Source organism: Heterodontus francisci, chromosome 19 (assembly GCF_036365525.1).
Source record: "Heterodontus francisci isolate sHetFra1 chromosome 19, sHetFra1.hap1, whole genome shotgun sequence".
In the NCBI taxonomy this organism is placed as follows: Eukaryota; Metazoa; Chordata; class Chondrichthyes; order Heterodontiformes; family Heterodontidae; genus Heterodontus; species Heterodontus francisci.
The window spans coordinates 20517309-20533363 of record NC_090389.1 but is presented as its reverse complement, the minus strand read 5'-3'; the positions used below and the strand labels follow the sequence as shown (position 1 = coordinate 20533363).

The following is a 16055-nucleotide window of genomic DNA, read 5'->3' as shown; positions in this document are numbered from 1 at the left end:
ACTAAATATCACTGCAAGGGTTCATTGGTTTATTGGGCAAGTCCGAATGGAAGTGTTTGTTTTGAAACAGCTGTAATAATTTGAGCAGTTGCAGCATACAGTGTAAGTTTGCTAAAAACTTTCCCCACTTATTTACATGCAGCATGATGCACAGATGGATTATTATGGCACCCGTCTTGCAACCTGCTCCTCAGACCGATCCGTGAAAATATTTGATGTTAAAAATGGAGGCCAGATCCTTGTTGCTGACCTGAGGGGGTAAGTGGCAAGTTTTGGTTCGCAAGAGGTCTTCTTCACTTACAAGTATTAACATGTGTTCAACTTTACTGAGAACAACCAGTAATATACCTGCTTTCTGAAAGACCAATATACTATTAATTTCCCTTTATTCAGGATATATTTACCCATTCCTAAATGCAAAGGTCCTGCTTATTTCATCTACCAGCAAGAACCTGAATTTGATTAGCGTTTTTAACATGATAAAATATCCCAAGATACTTCACAGGAAGATTATAAAGCAAAATTTGACACCAAGCCGTATAGGAGATATTAGGGCAGATGGCCATGCACTTGGCCAAAGTAGTAGGTTTTTGAGGAGCATCTTAAAGGAGGAATAAAGGGTGGAGAGGTTTAGGGAGGGAATTTCAAAGCTTGGCAGCTAAAGACACGCTACCAATGGTGGAGGATTTAACATCGAGGATGCTCAAGAGACCAGAATTAGAGGACTGCAGACACCTCTCGGAGGGTTATGGGGCTTGGAGGAGATTACAGAGATAGGTGGGAACGAGGCCATGGCGAAGTTTGAAAACAAGGATGAGAATTTTAATATTGAGGTGTTGCTCAACTGGAAATCAGTGTAGGTCAGCGAGCATAGGGATGCTAGGTGAACATGACTTGGTGTGAGGAAGGATGATCTCAAGTTAACGGAAAGTAGAATGTGGGAGGTGGCCAGGAGTGTGCTGGAATAGAGTGACAAAGGCATGGATGAGGACTTAGAACCAGATGAGCTGAGGCAGGGGTGGAGTAGGGTGATGTTACAGAGATGGAAATAAGCAGTCTTAGTGTGCAAACTGTGGTTGGCTCTTAATGCCCTCTGAAGAGTCCTAACAAGCCACTCAATTGTAAAAACAATCACTTTCAAGAAAGCCCATGATTGCCTATCCTTGTTGCCCTGAGGAAGGCAATCAGTGTGTCCTTACCAGTGTTGCCCACATCCTAAGATCCTTCTCCTACTCCAGAGCTAGTGTGGTGAATGTAATTTGTCATTTCAAGCTATTAACTTGGCAGGAAATAAGGACAAGAAACCATCCATCTTTAGCATCAGTAAGATGTGGGCGATGAGCTTTGCTTGGTTCACATTGTCTGGTTAAGTTGTGAGGATGGAGCATTCTCGTAATTCCCCCTTTCCTCTTCCTGCTGTATGCCCTCCACTGAATGGTATAATTGCCTTTTTTCAAAATATAAACTGCCACAGCTTTGCCTAGCAATCTACAGAGAGACTTTGGACAGTGACAAACAGTCCTTCCGCAAATGGAGTTAAATTGAGCCGGACTAGCATGCAAGCCTCGAGCAGTATCTACATTGGCTTGATTCTGCTTAAATGTCAGGTGGAGCAATGCAGCATAAACCAGTATGCCATCTGATGCAGTTGTCATTTGATTCTCATCATGGCAGCATCATTCCAATGTGAGCAGTTTGCTGATGGACCCACTGAACACAAATAGAGTTGATGTCTTCCAACTGAGAGTCCCCAAACGACAGCTCTTCAGGCCACAGCCGGTGACTGTTGCATTGTGCAATCTTTTCTCCTTAGTTGTGAAAATAAGCTACTTTTTAGTATCTCCACCCACTACCCCTTGCTCCCTCCATTGTACATGGGCTGAATACTTGTTTCCAGCTAAGTGACTGCACGCCTGGAGATCATAGGAGATATTTCCCCCTTATTGTGGGGAAATGCCTGGTGGCTGTCGATTAGCGTCTGGTTTTGGTTCAATTGAAGTCCGTGACTGATTCTAGACACAGGTCTTTGTCATGCCACTTGTTGGAGGCTCATTGCGCAGTTGAACGCGTTATCTTTAAAACAATATATATTTTAAATGTTGTGTGGGAGCATACTTTTACCTCTTCCCTTCCTCATCTCTGTTCCCCTCCCTACCCCACAAGTTAAAGTAACCGGTGGTCCCATGGGAGAGCTGTAATGGACCTAGGCACCCATCTAACATAAAGCAGTTAACTTACCTACCACTGTAAATCAGAAAAAATGGTCAATAACATACTTAAATAGACAAATCCTTGTTCAGCCATGAAGGTCCTGTGTGGCAGGTGGCATGGGCTCATCCAATGTACGGCAACATCTTAGCTTCCTGTTCCTACGACCGAAAGATCATCATCTGGAAGGAGGAGAACGGAACTTGGGACAAGATGTACGAATACACAGGTCACGATTCTTCTGGTAAGGATTCTGCTTTGCTACGTGCAGGTTACAGATGGCAGTACTTTCTTACAGAATTTTTAAAATTTCTTTTTCTGACTTAGCAATGCATCAAATCTGAGTATCTGGCAAAGAGGAACATCCCTTTAGGTTCAAATATCCATTCAGGTAGATATATATTTTGGCTGTCTGGGCAGTCAAACATAAACTATTCAATCAGTTTACCAGGTTTCCTATGCACTACTGCTTAATTGTTGCTGAATATTATTACGACCAAGGTGGGAGGAGTGCACTGTCTTTTCTAGTCCCACTTCTGCGCAGGTCACAACATATATTTTAAAAATGTTCATCCAGTTACCGATTCGGTCAATCATATACTCTACTCTTTATCCCAGAATAAAATATACCAACCAAGTTTCTTTAATAAACAGTAAAATTATCAGTTTATTAACAAACAAGACTCATCCGGTAACAAAGCAAAGCGTTAACACCCAGATTGAAATATGAAAGTTCCCTTTTTAAATTCCCCACACACACACACACACACACTGGAAAGAAATGCAGAAATTCTCGCTGCAGAGATCTGTTACAAAAAAAACAAAAAGAATACTTTGGCCAACTACTTGCTAATGCTTGAAGAAAAAAGAGAAGAAACGGAAACAAGTCAGTTGTCCCTTTTGGTCTGGCATCCGGGTATAGGGAGGCGAGTCACTGGGATCTTTTCTTTTACAAACCCAAACCCTTTGTCCGTCACCCCCACAGACCCGAGAAGGATAGAAGTTGGGAGGGTGAAAGGGAAGCAAGTAGCCGGGGACAAGAAGAGACAGCTGGGAATGCCCCGAGATCTTCTCCTGAGGCCAGAAAGGAAGATGCTGAGGGTGGAAGTGAGGTCCGCAAGCCTTAGTGTTATCATTGTCACAAGGTGGGACACCTTCGTGCAGAATTCTGGAAGTTGCAGTGAAAACACATGGGATCTATTGGGGTACACAAGGCTAATGCAGAGAATGGGGCCCTGACCGAGAGTATGACAGATCAGGCTGTAGCTCTGACTGCAGCTGTAAGGCCAAATACAAAAACCGCTGTGAGTGTGGGGGACATGAATAAGATACCTGAGTGTTATTGGGAATTCTTGTCAAAAGGAGAAGTAACTCCTTACCTCTCAAGTGAGGCAGGTAAACCGATAGTTCTACTTAGAAATGCAGCTCTTTTGCTGGGAAAAGGCATGACTTTTCCACCAGAGAGCACACTGAATGCCAAGGTTTTAGTGAATGGTATCGGTGAGGAGTATATACCCGACCTTTGTATTGGGTGCACCTAGAGTGTGACCTAATGTCTGGAATGGTAACTGTAGAAATTGTGCATAGTTTGCCTGTAGAAGGAGGTTACCCACTCCTGGGGAGTGATTTGGCCGGAGCGAAGGTTGTAGCTTCTCCAGTAGTCACGGAAAGACCAAGTGACGTTAGAGACAGAACAGTTGCAGGAAAAGATTCTAGGAATTTTTCCTTCATGTGCAGTAGCCCGAGCAATGGCTAAACAAATTCCATTGTCGGAGGTAAAATTGGCACCACAGACAGATAGCTGAATATCTGAAACTTTCTTTGGGAATTTGGATAATCCGAAGGAAATATTCAATAAGTCTTCTCTGATCGGGGCTCGGCAAGCCGATCCAGAATTAAATAAAGTTGCACAATTGGCTCTAACCGAAGCTGAGGCAAAGGAAGTTCCAGAAGGCTACTATATTAAAAATGGGATTCTGATGAGGAAGTGGAGACCTCCTCATAGACCTGCAGATGAAGAAGGACCACCCAAGTATCGCTGGGATATATTAAGGATAGCCCATGAAATTCCTATGGCAGGACATGTGGGGGTCGAGAAGACCCAATCACATATAGTTTTACATTTTTACTGGCCAGGTCTTTCCAAGGGCGTGGTACAGTTTTGTAAAACGTGCCATACATGCCAGGTTGTGGGGAAACCGCAACCTGCCATAAAACCGGCACCTCTAATTCCTGTACCAGTTTTTGGGGAACCATTTAGTAGGATGTTGGCAGACTGTGTAGGACCTCTACCAAAAACAAAAGCGGGACACCGATATATACTCACCATCATGGATATAACTACTCAGTTCCCAGAGGCCATTCCCTCGAGAACAATTTCTGCTACGGTAGTGGTAGAGAAGTTAACCCAGTTCTTCCCTAGATATGGATTACAGATTGAGATTCAGTCTGTTCAGGGTTCCAATGAATAATTTGGGTATAACACAGTTAAAGTCTTCAGCAAACCAACCACAGACACAAGGGGCTTTAGAAAGGTACCATCAGACCCTCAAAACAATGATCAGGGCACACTGTCATGAATATCCCCATGATTGGGATAAAGGGATAGAATTTCTTTTGTTTACCACTAGGGATTCACCTAATGAGCCTACCAGTTTTAGTCCTTTTGAATTAGTTTATGGATATGAGATAAGAGGTTCTCTAAAACTAGCCAAAGACAAGCTTTTAGAACAGAGGGACGAATCTTCTATGCAAGATAAGATTATGTATCTGTGTTCCGGGAGTGGCCCATGAGAGCCTGCAAAGTGGCTCAGGAACACCTTAAAGCTTCCAAAACAAACTTTAAGAAATGGGCAGACAAGCATGCCAAGACCCGAACATTTCAACCAGGGGATGAGGTGTTAGTATTACTGCCTTTACAGGGTGAACCACTGAAAGCACGGTTTAGTAGTCCATATCAAGTGTTCAAAAGAATTGGTAAAGTAAATTATTTGACTGACACCCCAGATTGCCGGCAGAAGAATTGGCTGTCTTATCAATATGTTGAAACAATATCATCGCCGGGAGCAGGATAAGCAAGCACAGGTATGTCAGGTAGTAAGGACAGTGAAGGATGAAAGGGATATTGTAGATGAGGCAGAAGGAGGCCGAGACAATTCTCAAATTGAACCTCCTACTATCCGGTTGGCTAATACTGAATTGTTTGGGAGATTGCTTTCATATTTAGATGCAGAACACCGAGAAGACCTAACAAGGCTTCTCACAGCATTTAAAGGAGTCTGTAGGGACAAGCCAGGATGTACAACCTTAGCCACACATGATGTGGATGTAGGGGAATCCTTTCCTATAAAACAACATCCTTATTGCTTAAGTCCAGAGAAACAGACGCAGGTAATAACAGAAATCCAATACATGCTGGAAAACCACCTAATTGAACCCAGTCAAAGCAGCTGGAGTTCCCCAGTGGTGTTATTGCCTGAACCTAACGGTTCAACTAGATTTTGCATAGACTACAGAAAGGTTAATGTAGTAACAAAGGCAGACTCCTACCCAATTTCTCACTTGGAAGACTGTATTGACAGAGTGGGCAGTGCCACGTTTCTTATAAAAAAATATAGATTAAAAGTAGTATTGGGCAAATGCATCACTGTGCTGTGCACTGCTCTGTATTGTGTGAGACTGCTGAGGTAGTGCCAGTTTTTGGTAAGTTGGCTTGTCTTGGAACAAGTAGTCAGTCTTGTTTTGTAATGCTAAAGCTGACAAAGTTAACCCCTTACAGCCAAATGAGGAAAGCTGTTGTTTACCTGTACTGGGATTAAGGCTTTCTATAAATTTAGGTAACCTTTAAAATGTGGAAAAAGAGGATTTCAATAACTGTATGTTGGAGTATGTCACCAGAGCTCTCCTGATGGCCCAGATGACTACAGTGATATCTGAGGTATGAAGACCAGGATTGTCTCACATGTGATCCCTCATAGCTCCTTTTCCGTTCCTCAACTCTAACCAAATAGATTGAGTCTTTGAACCTTCCAGTATATCATCGCTCTGAAATATTATACTCATCAATACTGCCACCTCCCCCACTTCTGTCTTTTTCCATTCCTTATCCCTCCTGAATATAATATAGCTAGGAATGTTTAGTTCCCACTCCTGCTCATGTCTAAGCCAGGTCTCCATTCTAGCCACTATATCATAACCCCATGTGGCAACTTGTGCCTATAACTCGTCAACCATATTTGTGACATTGCTCACATTAATAACATGCATTCCAACGCCATGCTAGTCAGCTTTGCTTTTTCCTCCATCTAATTCCTGCTCTTTTTTATACTATTCTTTGTTCTGTGTTACTGTTTGTCCCTCCTAGTTTTCTATGCACCTTGTTGCTCCCTGCTGCTATGTCCTGATGCTCGTCCCCCTGCCAAATTAGTTTAAACCTGCCTCCACAACACTAGTTAACTTGCCTGTGAAGACATTAGCACTAGGCCTGTTTAGGTGCAGCCTGTCAGTTTGTACAGGTCCCTCTTGGCCCAATGCTGCAGAAATCTGAACGCCTCCATTTTGCACCACTTCTCCAGTCATGCACTACCTTCCTGTTTTGTTCCCCTTGGCATGTGGCACTGGGAGTAATCCAAAGATTACCACCTTTGAGGTCCTGTTCTTTAATCTTGTTCCCAGCTCCTGAAACTCTGCCTGCAGGACCTCAACTCTTACCGTATCTTTGTCATTCAGTCCAGCATGACTGTTCCCATTCCCCTCGCTGATTGTCCTGCACCTGTTCGTTGATGCACGATAGCATATTTATAATGGATAACTGTACACATCAGTGCAGCAGGAAGGCTGAAAGATGTGGTCTGTTATAGTTTTACAAAAGAGTTGAATGGAAGCGCAGAGATTCAATATTACTTGTCACCTGAAAGCTCCATAACAGGTTTGCCTGCATGGGAAGTGGAAAAACATCACACTGGTGCAGAATTGCAAGCTCCTCCAAGTATGGGACAGAGGCACATTGTTGAGAACAGAGTAGAGGAAGCTTTAAAGCTTAAAGCAATGAGCCATAGATAATCAGAATACGGGGAGTTTTATTCATCTAACAGTATTTAGCTGACCTGAGTGCTTGATGCTAACACAGCCCAAAAGGTGAAGAGACTATTCTTTTCCAAAAAAATGTTGTTCTTTTAAAAAAAACACACACAAGCAAAAGCAGGTACATACATTTGCTGAGACTTCACCCAACTGTTTATTCTGTGCCAGGAGGAAAGTTGCTATGACCTGTGCATCTTAAAATAACTTCTACCCAGACTGTGTGAGTAGAAATAAGCTTGGAGCAGCCTGTTTATGTGGGTTGTGACACAGCATGGTGTGGAAGTAGAAGGTACTGAAGATGATCATTGATTATTCAACAATTTGGGAAAGACATGGTGTAATGCAACATAAGCATTTTCAGGAACAGGTAAAGACCATCAGACTCAGCAAACATGTTCCTTTGGAGAATAACCTTGCCTTAAACGTTCCATAACTCTTTCTCCATTCAAAAAGCCATCCAGTTGTCTCTAGCCAATTTCTACTGTCCACTGCGGTGACCTATCCTGGTAATTTAATTCAAAAACTTTTCTAGTTCCTCCCGATTTCCCTTCTTATTCCTCACTCTCTCTCTCTCTCTCATTTTTAATCTCTGCCCCCTGGTATTTGAACCACTCAGCGGAGTGAACAATTGATCTGGATCATTTTGTTAGTTCCTTTTTATAAGTGCCTGCCTGATCAAACATAGAAAATTCTATTATAGTGTAAGATAGCAGGTCCAAAGGCAGGCAAGATATTTAGAGTGTTTGTGTTGATCATTAGAGTGTTGGCCCAAGGATGTGACTAATTTGTAAAGCATTAGTGTGACCATATGCAAAGTGCATTATGCTTGGTTACCATCCCCAAACTTTCCGAAAAACTTTGATGTCCGTGAAAAGTATTGAGTGCAGGGCATCAAAGACAGATGCACTGACTTATGGAAGAAACAAAGCAAACTAAACCAATTCTCTTTTGGAAAAATTAATTACATGAGGAACATTATCTAAAATTTTAGCTGTCAACAAGCATTTGCTTGAAATTGAAGAAGCCTTTGGCTAAACGTAGCAAAGTAATTCCTTCTTGAGTCGGATTCACGAGCCTCTGAAAAGTTGCCATGATGCTTGCCAAGAAAGGTTGTATGCCACCTTTGGATCATAAAAACATACAGCACAAAAGGAGACCATTTTACTCGTCGTGCCTGTGCTGGCTGTTTGAAAGCGAAATTATACCTAGTCCTAAAGGCCTTAGTAAGCGTACAGAAGAGGCTTACAAAGATATTATCAGGGATGAGGGAGTTCAATTATAAAGAGAGGCTGGAAATGTCAGGACTGTTCGCCTTGGGACACAGAAGGTTAAGTGGTGACCTAATAGAGGTTTTCAAGATGATGGGAGGTTCTGATAGAATAAATAGGGAAAAAATATTCCCTCTGGCGAGGGAGTCAATAACCAAAGGTCATGGATTTAAAATCATTGGCAAAAAATGCCAGAGGGAAGATGAGAATTTTTTTTCACTGAGAGTTGAGGGGATCTGGAGCGCTCTACTTGAGAAGGTGCTGGAAGATGATTCCATGAATAATTTTAAAAGGGAGTTGCACAGGTACATGAGGATGAGGAACTTACAGGGTTATGGAGGAAAAGCACGACTGTGCTTTCAAAGAGCCAGCACAGGAACGATGAGCCGAGTGGCCTCCTTCTGTGCTCTAAGTTTCTATGATTCTACATGAATGCGGTGAATGGCAGATCAATGTAACCTCCTGACCCGACTGTCAGATGCCAGCAGTTAGTGCTTTCAGACATCAACTACAGATCTCAGTAGAACCAGAGGTAAGGTTGAAGGAAGCAGGGGTAGGGGGAGGGAGGATTTGAAGTTCAGATTTTGTCCAGAGGCCAAAATTTAGGTGAGGGGTTTGAGGGCTGAAGAGCTGATATGTCGAGGCTGCGTGCATATCATAGCCACAATCATATCCTCCAATGTCGTCCGACTTAAAATGTTATCACAATCAACAGTTCAAAAGTTAAGTAAGTAAATTATTTTCAGTTAGTCTGCAACTCCTGTCTGAGCTGCTGAGTGTTTCCAGCATTTGCCGTTTTAATGTTCAGCGTGCTATTCACTTTGATCCTATTACCTCTGGTTGCAGAGTCCAGAATAAGAGGGCGCAATTTTAAATTTGAATTTGAGTTAGGCCATATAAGAGTGAAATCAGGAAGCACTCGTTCACTTAGAGACTGTTGGAAATCTGGAATTCCCTTCCCCGAAAGGGCCGAAAAGTCGGTGGTGAGCCCACCTCCACTGGGCATAGGGAGCCAGGCCAGAACTTTTCACTCCCCAGCCCCTTAATGTCTAGGGTGGGTCTTACACCTCCTTGAGGCAAGAAGTCCTGCCTAATGGAGCTGCTGGCCAACCAGCAGGCCGGCAGCTCTCAGTCCCAGCAGCACCACCGGGAGCAGTGGCCACTGCTGGGACTACATCCAGCCACCACAGCAGGAGGAAGGACGGCCCCGGAACTATGGTAAGTTTTTGGGGACTTGCCGGGGACAACCGGCTGGGCCCCAGCGAGGCAAGGGGGGGTCGGTTAGGGTGGGGGGGTGGTGGTGGTGGGTGTTGTGCATTGGGGATGCTTAGGGCACAGGGAGGCTGTGCAAGAAGGCTGCCTGGTTTTACCAGGCGGGGTTCTTGAGGCCTTTTCCGTCTGGCTGCCAAGGGTAGAATACCCGCGAAGGCGGGAGGAGGCCATTAAGTGTCGGTTAATTGGCCACTTAAGGGCCTTGATTGGCCTGGGGTAGGCGGGCTGTTTCTCACCACTGCTTGCTGCCCCGCGTACAATTGCAGCAGGCAGGAGCGGGAGGGGGTAGGGAACAGACCACCCCCTCCCACCCCCCACCCCCGCTTCCCACTCAATTTTACACCCACCGCCAGCCACCAGCCCACTCGTTCAGAGAATGTAAAATTCCGGCCACTGTCAAGTTGTCAAGGTTGAGATCTATAGATCTTTATTAAGTAAGGATTTTGAGTAATATGGATCAAAGGCAGCTTAATGGAGTTGAGGCAGAGATCAGCCAGAATCCAGTGGAATGTGCTTAAAGGGCTTCTGGTCTGTGTTTCTATGAAAGCTAAAATCATTGCTTCATTACTTGACCCTCCGAAGAGAAAGTTAAAAATGACTAATGCCTCGAATGGAGCACATGAGTTGCAGCGTCACCATCAAAGGATTCCCCATGAGCTCAGATAGGATTCTGGAGGGGCCTCCAAACCCAAAGTGATTTGTTCTGAGTTCCATCAATGGAGTATAAAGGCACCATTAGAGTTGTTGACTTGCAGAACGGCCCTCCGCATTCAGTAGCATGTGCTGACTCAGCTAAAATATTCAAAAAACGACTTGCATTTATGTAATTCCTTTAATGTAGTAAAACATACCAAGGTACTTCACAGGAGTGTTATCAAACAAAATTTGACACCAAGCCACAAAAGGAGATATTAGGACAGGTGACTAAAAGCTTGGCCAAAGAGGTAGGTTTAAGGAGCATCTTAAAGGAGAGAAGACAGATAGAGATTCAGGGAGGGAATTCCAGAGCTACGGGCCTTGGCAGCGGAAGCCACGGCTGCTAGTGGTGAAGTGAATAAAATCGGAGATACACAAGAGGCAAAAATTGGAAGAGTGCAGCTATCTCCATTATTGGCCTGGAAAAGGTTACAGAGATAGGGAAGGATGAGACAATAGAAGAATTTGAAAACAAGGATGATAATCTTAAAATCAAGCTGTTGCTTAACTGGGAACCAATGTAGGTCAGTGAGCACAGGGATGAATGGAACTTGGTATGAGTTAAGACCAGAGATTTGGATGAGCTTAGATTTATGGAGGGTGGAAGATGGGAGTCCGACCAGGATAGCGTTGGAATAGTAAAGTCGAGAGGTAACAAAGGCATGGATGAAATTTCTACAGCAGAAGAGCTGAGGCAAAGCAGGGTCAGGCGATGTTATGGTATTGGAAGTAGGCAGTCTTAATGATAATGCGGATCAGTGGCTAGAGAATGGAGTTTCTGGTGGGGACTGAAGACGATGGCTTCTGTCTGCTCAATAAAAAGTAATTGATAGATTTTTATTGAGTAAGTGTATTAAAGGTTACGAAGCCAAGGCTAGTAAATGGAGTTAAAATACAGATCAGCCATCATCTAATTGAATTGCTCAACAGGCTCAAGGGGCTGACTCTCTGTTTCTGTGTTGCTATGAATTGGATCAATTCCTGATGCAACATGGTGAAAAATTGTATGGATTGGGATAGGAATTGGTACCTGGAGCTAACTGAATAACTTCTGCATTCTTTTGTTAATCCCTGGCATAAGTAGCTGTTTCCCCTAGGTTACTGCCAGAACAATTTGTTCTTTTCTCCCTGCAACCAGTGTACAGAGACCAATGTTATAAAATTAAAGGGCATTGAAAAGGAGCATGATCTTAAACTGAGATTCTGGTTTTCTTGTTGCAGTCAACTCTTTATGCTGGGCGCCCCATGAGTTTGGGTTGATCCTTGCCTGTGGTAGCTCGGACGGTGCAATCTCAGTGCTTTCGTACACTGGTGACGGTCAGTGGGAAATGAAGAAAATCAGCAATGCGCACACGGTAAGAAACGATTCTTTTCTTTAGTATGCCTACTAACATTAATGTGTCTGTCAGTAATTTGGAGACCGGGCGGGACTTAAAGCAAACAGTCTATTTTACAACAAACAGAATCTATTTTATAGCAAACAATCTATTTACTCAGTCTCTACGAACTAAGGCAAAAAGAACTCATGACCAATTAAAAGCAGGATTATTTCTCCAGCAAAATGCGATGACTGAAAGATAGTTACCAAATACAAATTATGTGCATAAAATCAATACCAGTCAATTACAGCAGTGCTGTCTTCAGGTGTTACTGATGGGGGCATTATCCATTTATTTCCATTCTGGCCAGGACTTGTGGTGTCACTATGTGCAGCCAATGTTTTGTACAGCTTGTCAATGTTGGGCCTTGATCTAAGTTTTTGGACAGTGAGAGGAGTCTTGAGTTCACACACAGGTCTCTTTGTTTCTCTCTCTTTGCAGATTGGTTGCAACGCCGTCAGCTGGGCTCCTGCAGTCTTACCGGGGAGTCTTGTGGACCAGCCCTCGGGGCAGAAGCCAAACTACATCAAGCGATTTGTGTCGGGTGGCTGTGACAATCTGGTCAAAATTTGGAAGTAAGTTTTGGTCAGTCTGCTTCAGCTGGGCGGTGGTTCCTTCTGAGCTATTAGGTGGAACTTTGTAATAATGGGGCATTCTGTCTGTGAGGTGCCAGGCGGGGGAGGTTGCAGAAGAGAGACGAAAGAAAATAAGTGGAACAAACCATACCACAGTCCAGAGCTGCAAACACTGTGGAATTATTAGGAATACGATTTTAAGATTAAAAACTCCAAAGGATTGGGCCTATGGAGTGGTATTTCTTTGGCCTCCTTATCTCGAGAGACAATGGGTAAGCGCCTGGAGGTGGTCATTGGTTTGTGGAGCAGTGCCTGGAGTGGCTATAAAGGCCAATTCTAGAGTGACAGGCTCTTCCACAGGTGCTGCAGAAAAATTTGTTTGTCGGGACTGTTACACAGTTGGCATTCCCCTTGCGCTTCTGTCTTTTTTCCTGCCAATTGCTAAGTCTTTTCGACTCGCCACACTTTAGCCCCGCCTTTATGGCTGCCCACCAGCTCTGGCGAACGCTGGCAACTGACTCCCACGACTTGTGATCAATGTCACAGGACTTCATGTCGCGTTTGCCGACGTCTTTAAAGCGGAGACATGGACGGCCGGTGGGTCTGATACCAGTGGCGAGCTCGCTGTACAATGTGTCTTTGGGGATCCTGCCATCTTCCATGCGGCTCACATGGCCAAGCCATCTCATGTGCCGCTGACTCAGTAGTGTGTATAAGCTGGGGACGTTGGCCGTCTCGAGGACTTCTGTGTTGGAGATACGGTCCTGCCACCTGATGCCAAGTATTCTCCGGAGGCAGCGAAGATGGAATGAATTGAGATGTCGCTCTTGGTTGACATACGTTGTCCAGGCCTCGCTGCCATAGAGCAAGGTACTGAGGACACAGGCTTGATACACTCGGACTTTTGTGTTCCGTGTCAGTGCGCCATTTTCCCACACTCTCTTGGCCAGTCTGGACATAGCAGTGGAAGCCTTTCCCATGCGCTTGTTGATTTCTGCATCTAGGGACAGGTTACTGGTGATAGTTGAGCCTAGGTAGGTGAACTCTTGAACCACTTCCAGAGCGTGGTCGCCGATATTGATGGATGGAGCATTTCTGACGTCCTGTCCCATGATGTTCCTTTTCTTGAGGCTGATGGTTAGGCCAAATTCGTTGCAGGCAGCCGCAACCCTGTCGATGAGACTCTGCAGACACTCTTCAGTGTGAGATGTTAAAGCAGCATCGTCAGCAAAGAGGAGTTCCCTGATGAGGACTTTCCGTACTTTGGACTTCGCTCTTAGACGGGCAAGGTTGAACAACCTGCCCCCTGATCTTGTGTGGAGGAAAATTCCTTCTTCTGTGGACTTGAACGCATGTGAGAGCAGCAGGGAGAATGGTATTTATTTTTCATTTAAGTCAGTGAGTGACGTTTGAATGGTCTGAGAGCACTTTCTGTTGTATTCCCTCTCATGTAGTTCCTTCCTGGATGCATCCTGAAGCTGTTGCCTGCTTTACTCCTGGCTTGTATTTTTTTGGATTGGTCAAGAAAATGCTCTTCTTGAGTGGGTATTACATTCCCTTCTCTGTGATTTTTTTCAAAATATAAAAGTTAAATAAATGCAATTGTTGTTTTTCCTGACTACACTCGTGCATAAGTTCTCCTCCAGGAACTGAGCTAGGTGATCATTTTTCCCATGACAACCCACACATTGAGGCTCGCTGATTGTGGTTGGGAGGGAAGGAAGTGTGGTAGAGTGTGATTTGTGTCCGTCTTATGGACTTCCCAGCAGGGATTGCTGGATAGTGATCAAGAGTAAGAACCCCTACTTAATTTTCCTCTCCATCGCACAAGGACACTGAGACCCATTGTAACTTCAGCCTACTTTTTTTTAATTATTTGTTTTTGGGATGTGGGCATCACTGGCTCAGCCTGCATTTATTGCCCTTGAGAAGGTGATGGTGAGCTGCCTTCTTGAACAGCTGCAGTCCTTGGGGTATAGGTACACCCACAGTGCTGTTAGGAAGGGAGTTCCAGGATTTTGGCCCAGCGACAGTGAAGGAACGGCGATATAGTTCCAGGTCAGGATGGTGTGTGGCTTGGAGGGGTACTTACAGGTGGTGGTGTTCCCACGCTTTTGCTGCCCTTGTCTTTCTAGGTGGTCGAGGTTGCGGGTTTAGAAGGTGCTGTTGAAGGAACCTTGGTGAGTTGCTGCAGTGCATCGTGTAGATGGTACACACTGCTGCCACTGTGTTTTGGTGGAAGAGGGAGTGAATGTTGAAGTTGGTGGATTGGGTGCCAGTCAAGCAGGCTGCTTTGTCCTGAATGGTATCGAGCTTCTTGAGTGTTGTTGGAGCTGCACTCATCCAGGCAAGTGGAGAGTATTCTGTCACATTCCTGACTTGTGCCTTGTAGATGGTGGACAGGCATTGGGGAGACAGGAGATGAGTTATTTGCCGCCGCCTGTGTCGCCACAGCATTTATGTGGCTGGTCCAGTTCAGTTTCTGGTCAGTGGTAACACCAGGATGTTGATAGTGGATCATCCACACAGCACTTCTGGCTGAAGATGGATGCAAATGCTTAAGCCTTGTCTATTGCACTAATGTGCTGGACTCCCCCATTGTTGAGGATGGGGATATTGGTGGAGCCTCCTCCGCCTGTCATTTGTTTAATTGTCCACCACCGTTCACGACTGGATGTGGCAGGACTGCAGAACTGATGGTTGTGGAATCACTTAGCTCTGTCTATCGCATGCTGCTTCTGCTGTTTGGCATGCAAGTAGTCCTGTGTTGTAGCTTCACCAGGCTGACACCTCATTTTTACGTACACTTGGTGCTGCTCCTAGCATGCCCTCCTACACACTTCATTGAACCAGGGTTGGTCCCCTGGCTTGATGGTAATGGTAGAGTGGGGGATATGCCGGGCCACGAGGTTACAAATTGTGGTTGAATACAATGCTGCTGCTGCTGATGGCCATAGCCTCTTGGATGCCCAGTTTTGAGTAGCTAGATCTATTCTAAATCTATGCTATTAAGCACAGTGGTCGTGCAACACAACATGATGGTGGGTGCCCTAAATATGAAGATGGGACTTTGTCTCCACAAGGACTGTGCGGTGGTCACTGCTACCAGTACTGTCATGGACAGATGCATCTGCGGCAGGTAGATTGGTGAGGTAGGTTTTTCCCTCTTGGTTCCCTCACCTTTCATGTGGGACTGACATGAGATGGAGGGGGCTTGCTTTCACTCTCTGTGTAGAGTTGCCTTATCTTTTTCTGCCTTTCATTTGTCCCTTGCACCCTTCTTTGCACCTGTCGTACGAGAACACTCAGTTGCTGTGATGTTACCCTAATTGCTGCCAGTGGTTAATAAGTCTGATTGTTACACCTTCGGGCTTAAAGTTCTTTTCTGTTGGTTCAGTTGTCACTTTTGCATGTCTATTACTGTTAGAAATTTCAGTAAATAGTTGTGTGAGTTCAGCAATAGTGGACATGTGAAGTGTTTGCACATTCAGCAGCACAGTTGTCGATATTGTCCTTCCAAACTTGGATTGTGTCTGGAGAAAGCATTTTGAATCGTATAACACTAGAATGCAATA

The 16055-nt window shown here is 44.7% G+C and overlaps 1 protein-coding gene across 2 annotated transcripts in view; it reads left to right on the top strand.

Moving 5' to 3' along the window:
• Positions 1-16055, top strand: part of sec13 (SEC13 homolog, nuclear pore and COPII coat complex component) — a 52024-nt gene that overhangs the window by 25117 nt on the left and 10852 nt on the right. For both annotated transcript variants that reach the window (XM_068051435.1, XM_068051436.1), the window contains exons 3-6: positions 143-258; positions 2301-2452; positions 11748-11881; positions 12347-12480. In XM_068051435.1, the coding sequence (XP_067907536.1) occupies positions 143-258; positions 2301-2452; positions 11748-11881; positions 12347-12480 (536 nt within the window). The remainder of the gene's footprint in view (positions 1-142; positions 259-2300; positions 2453-11747; positions 11882-12346; positions 12481-16055) is intronic.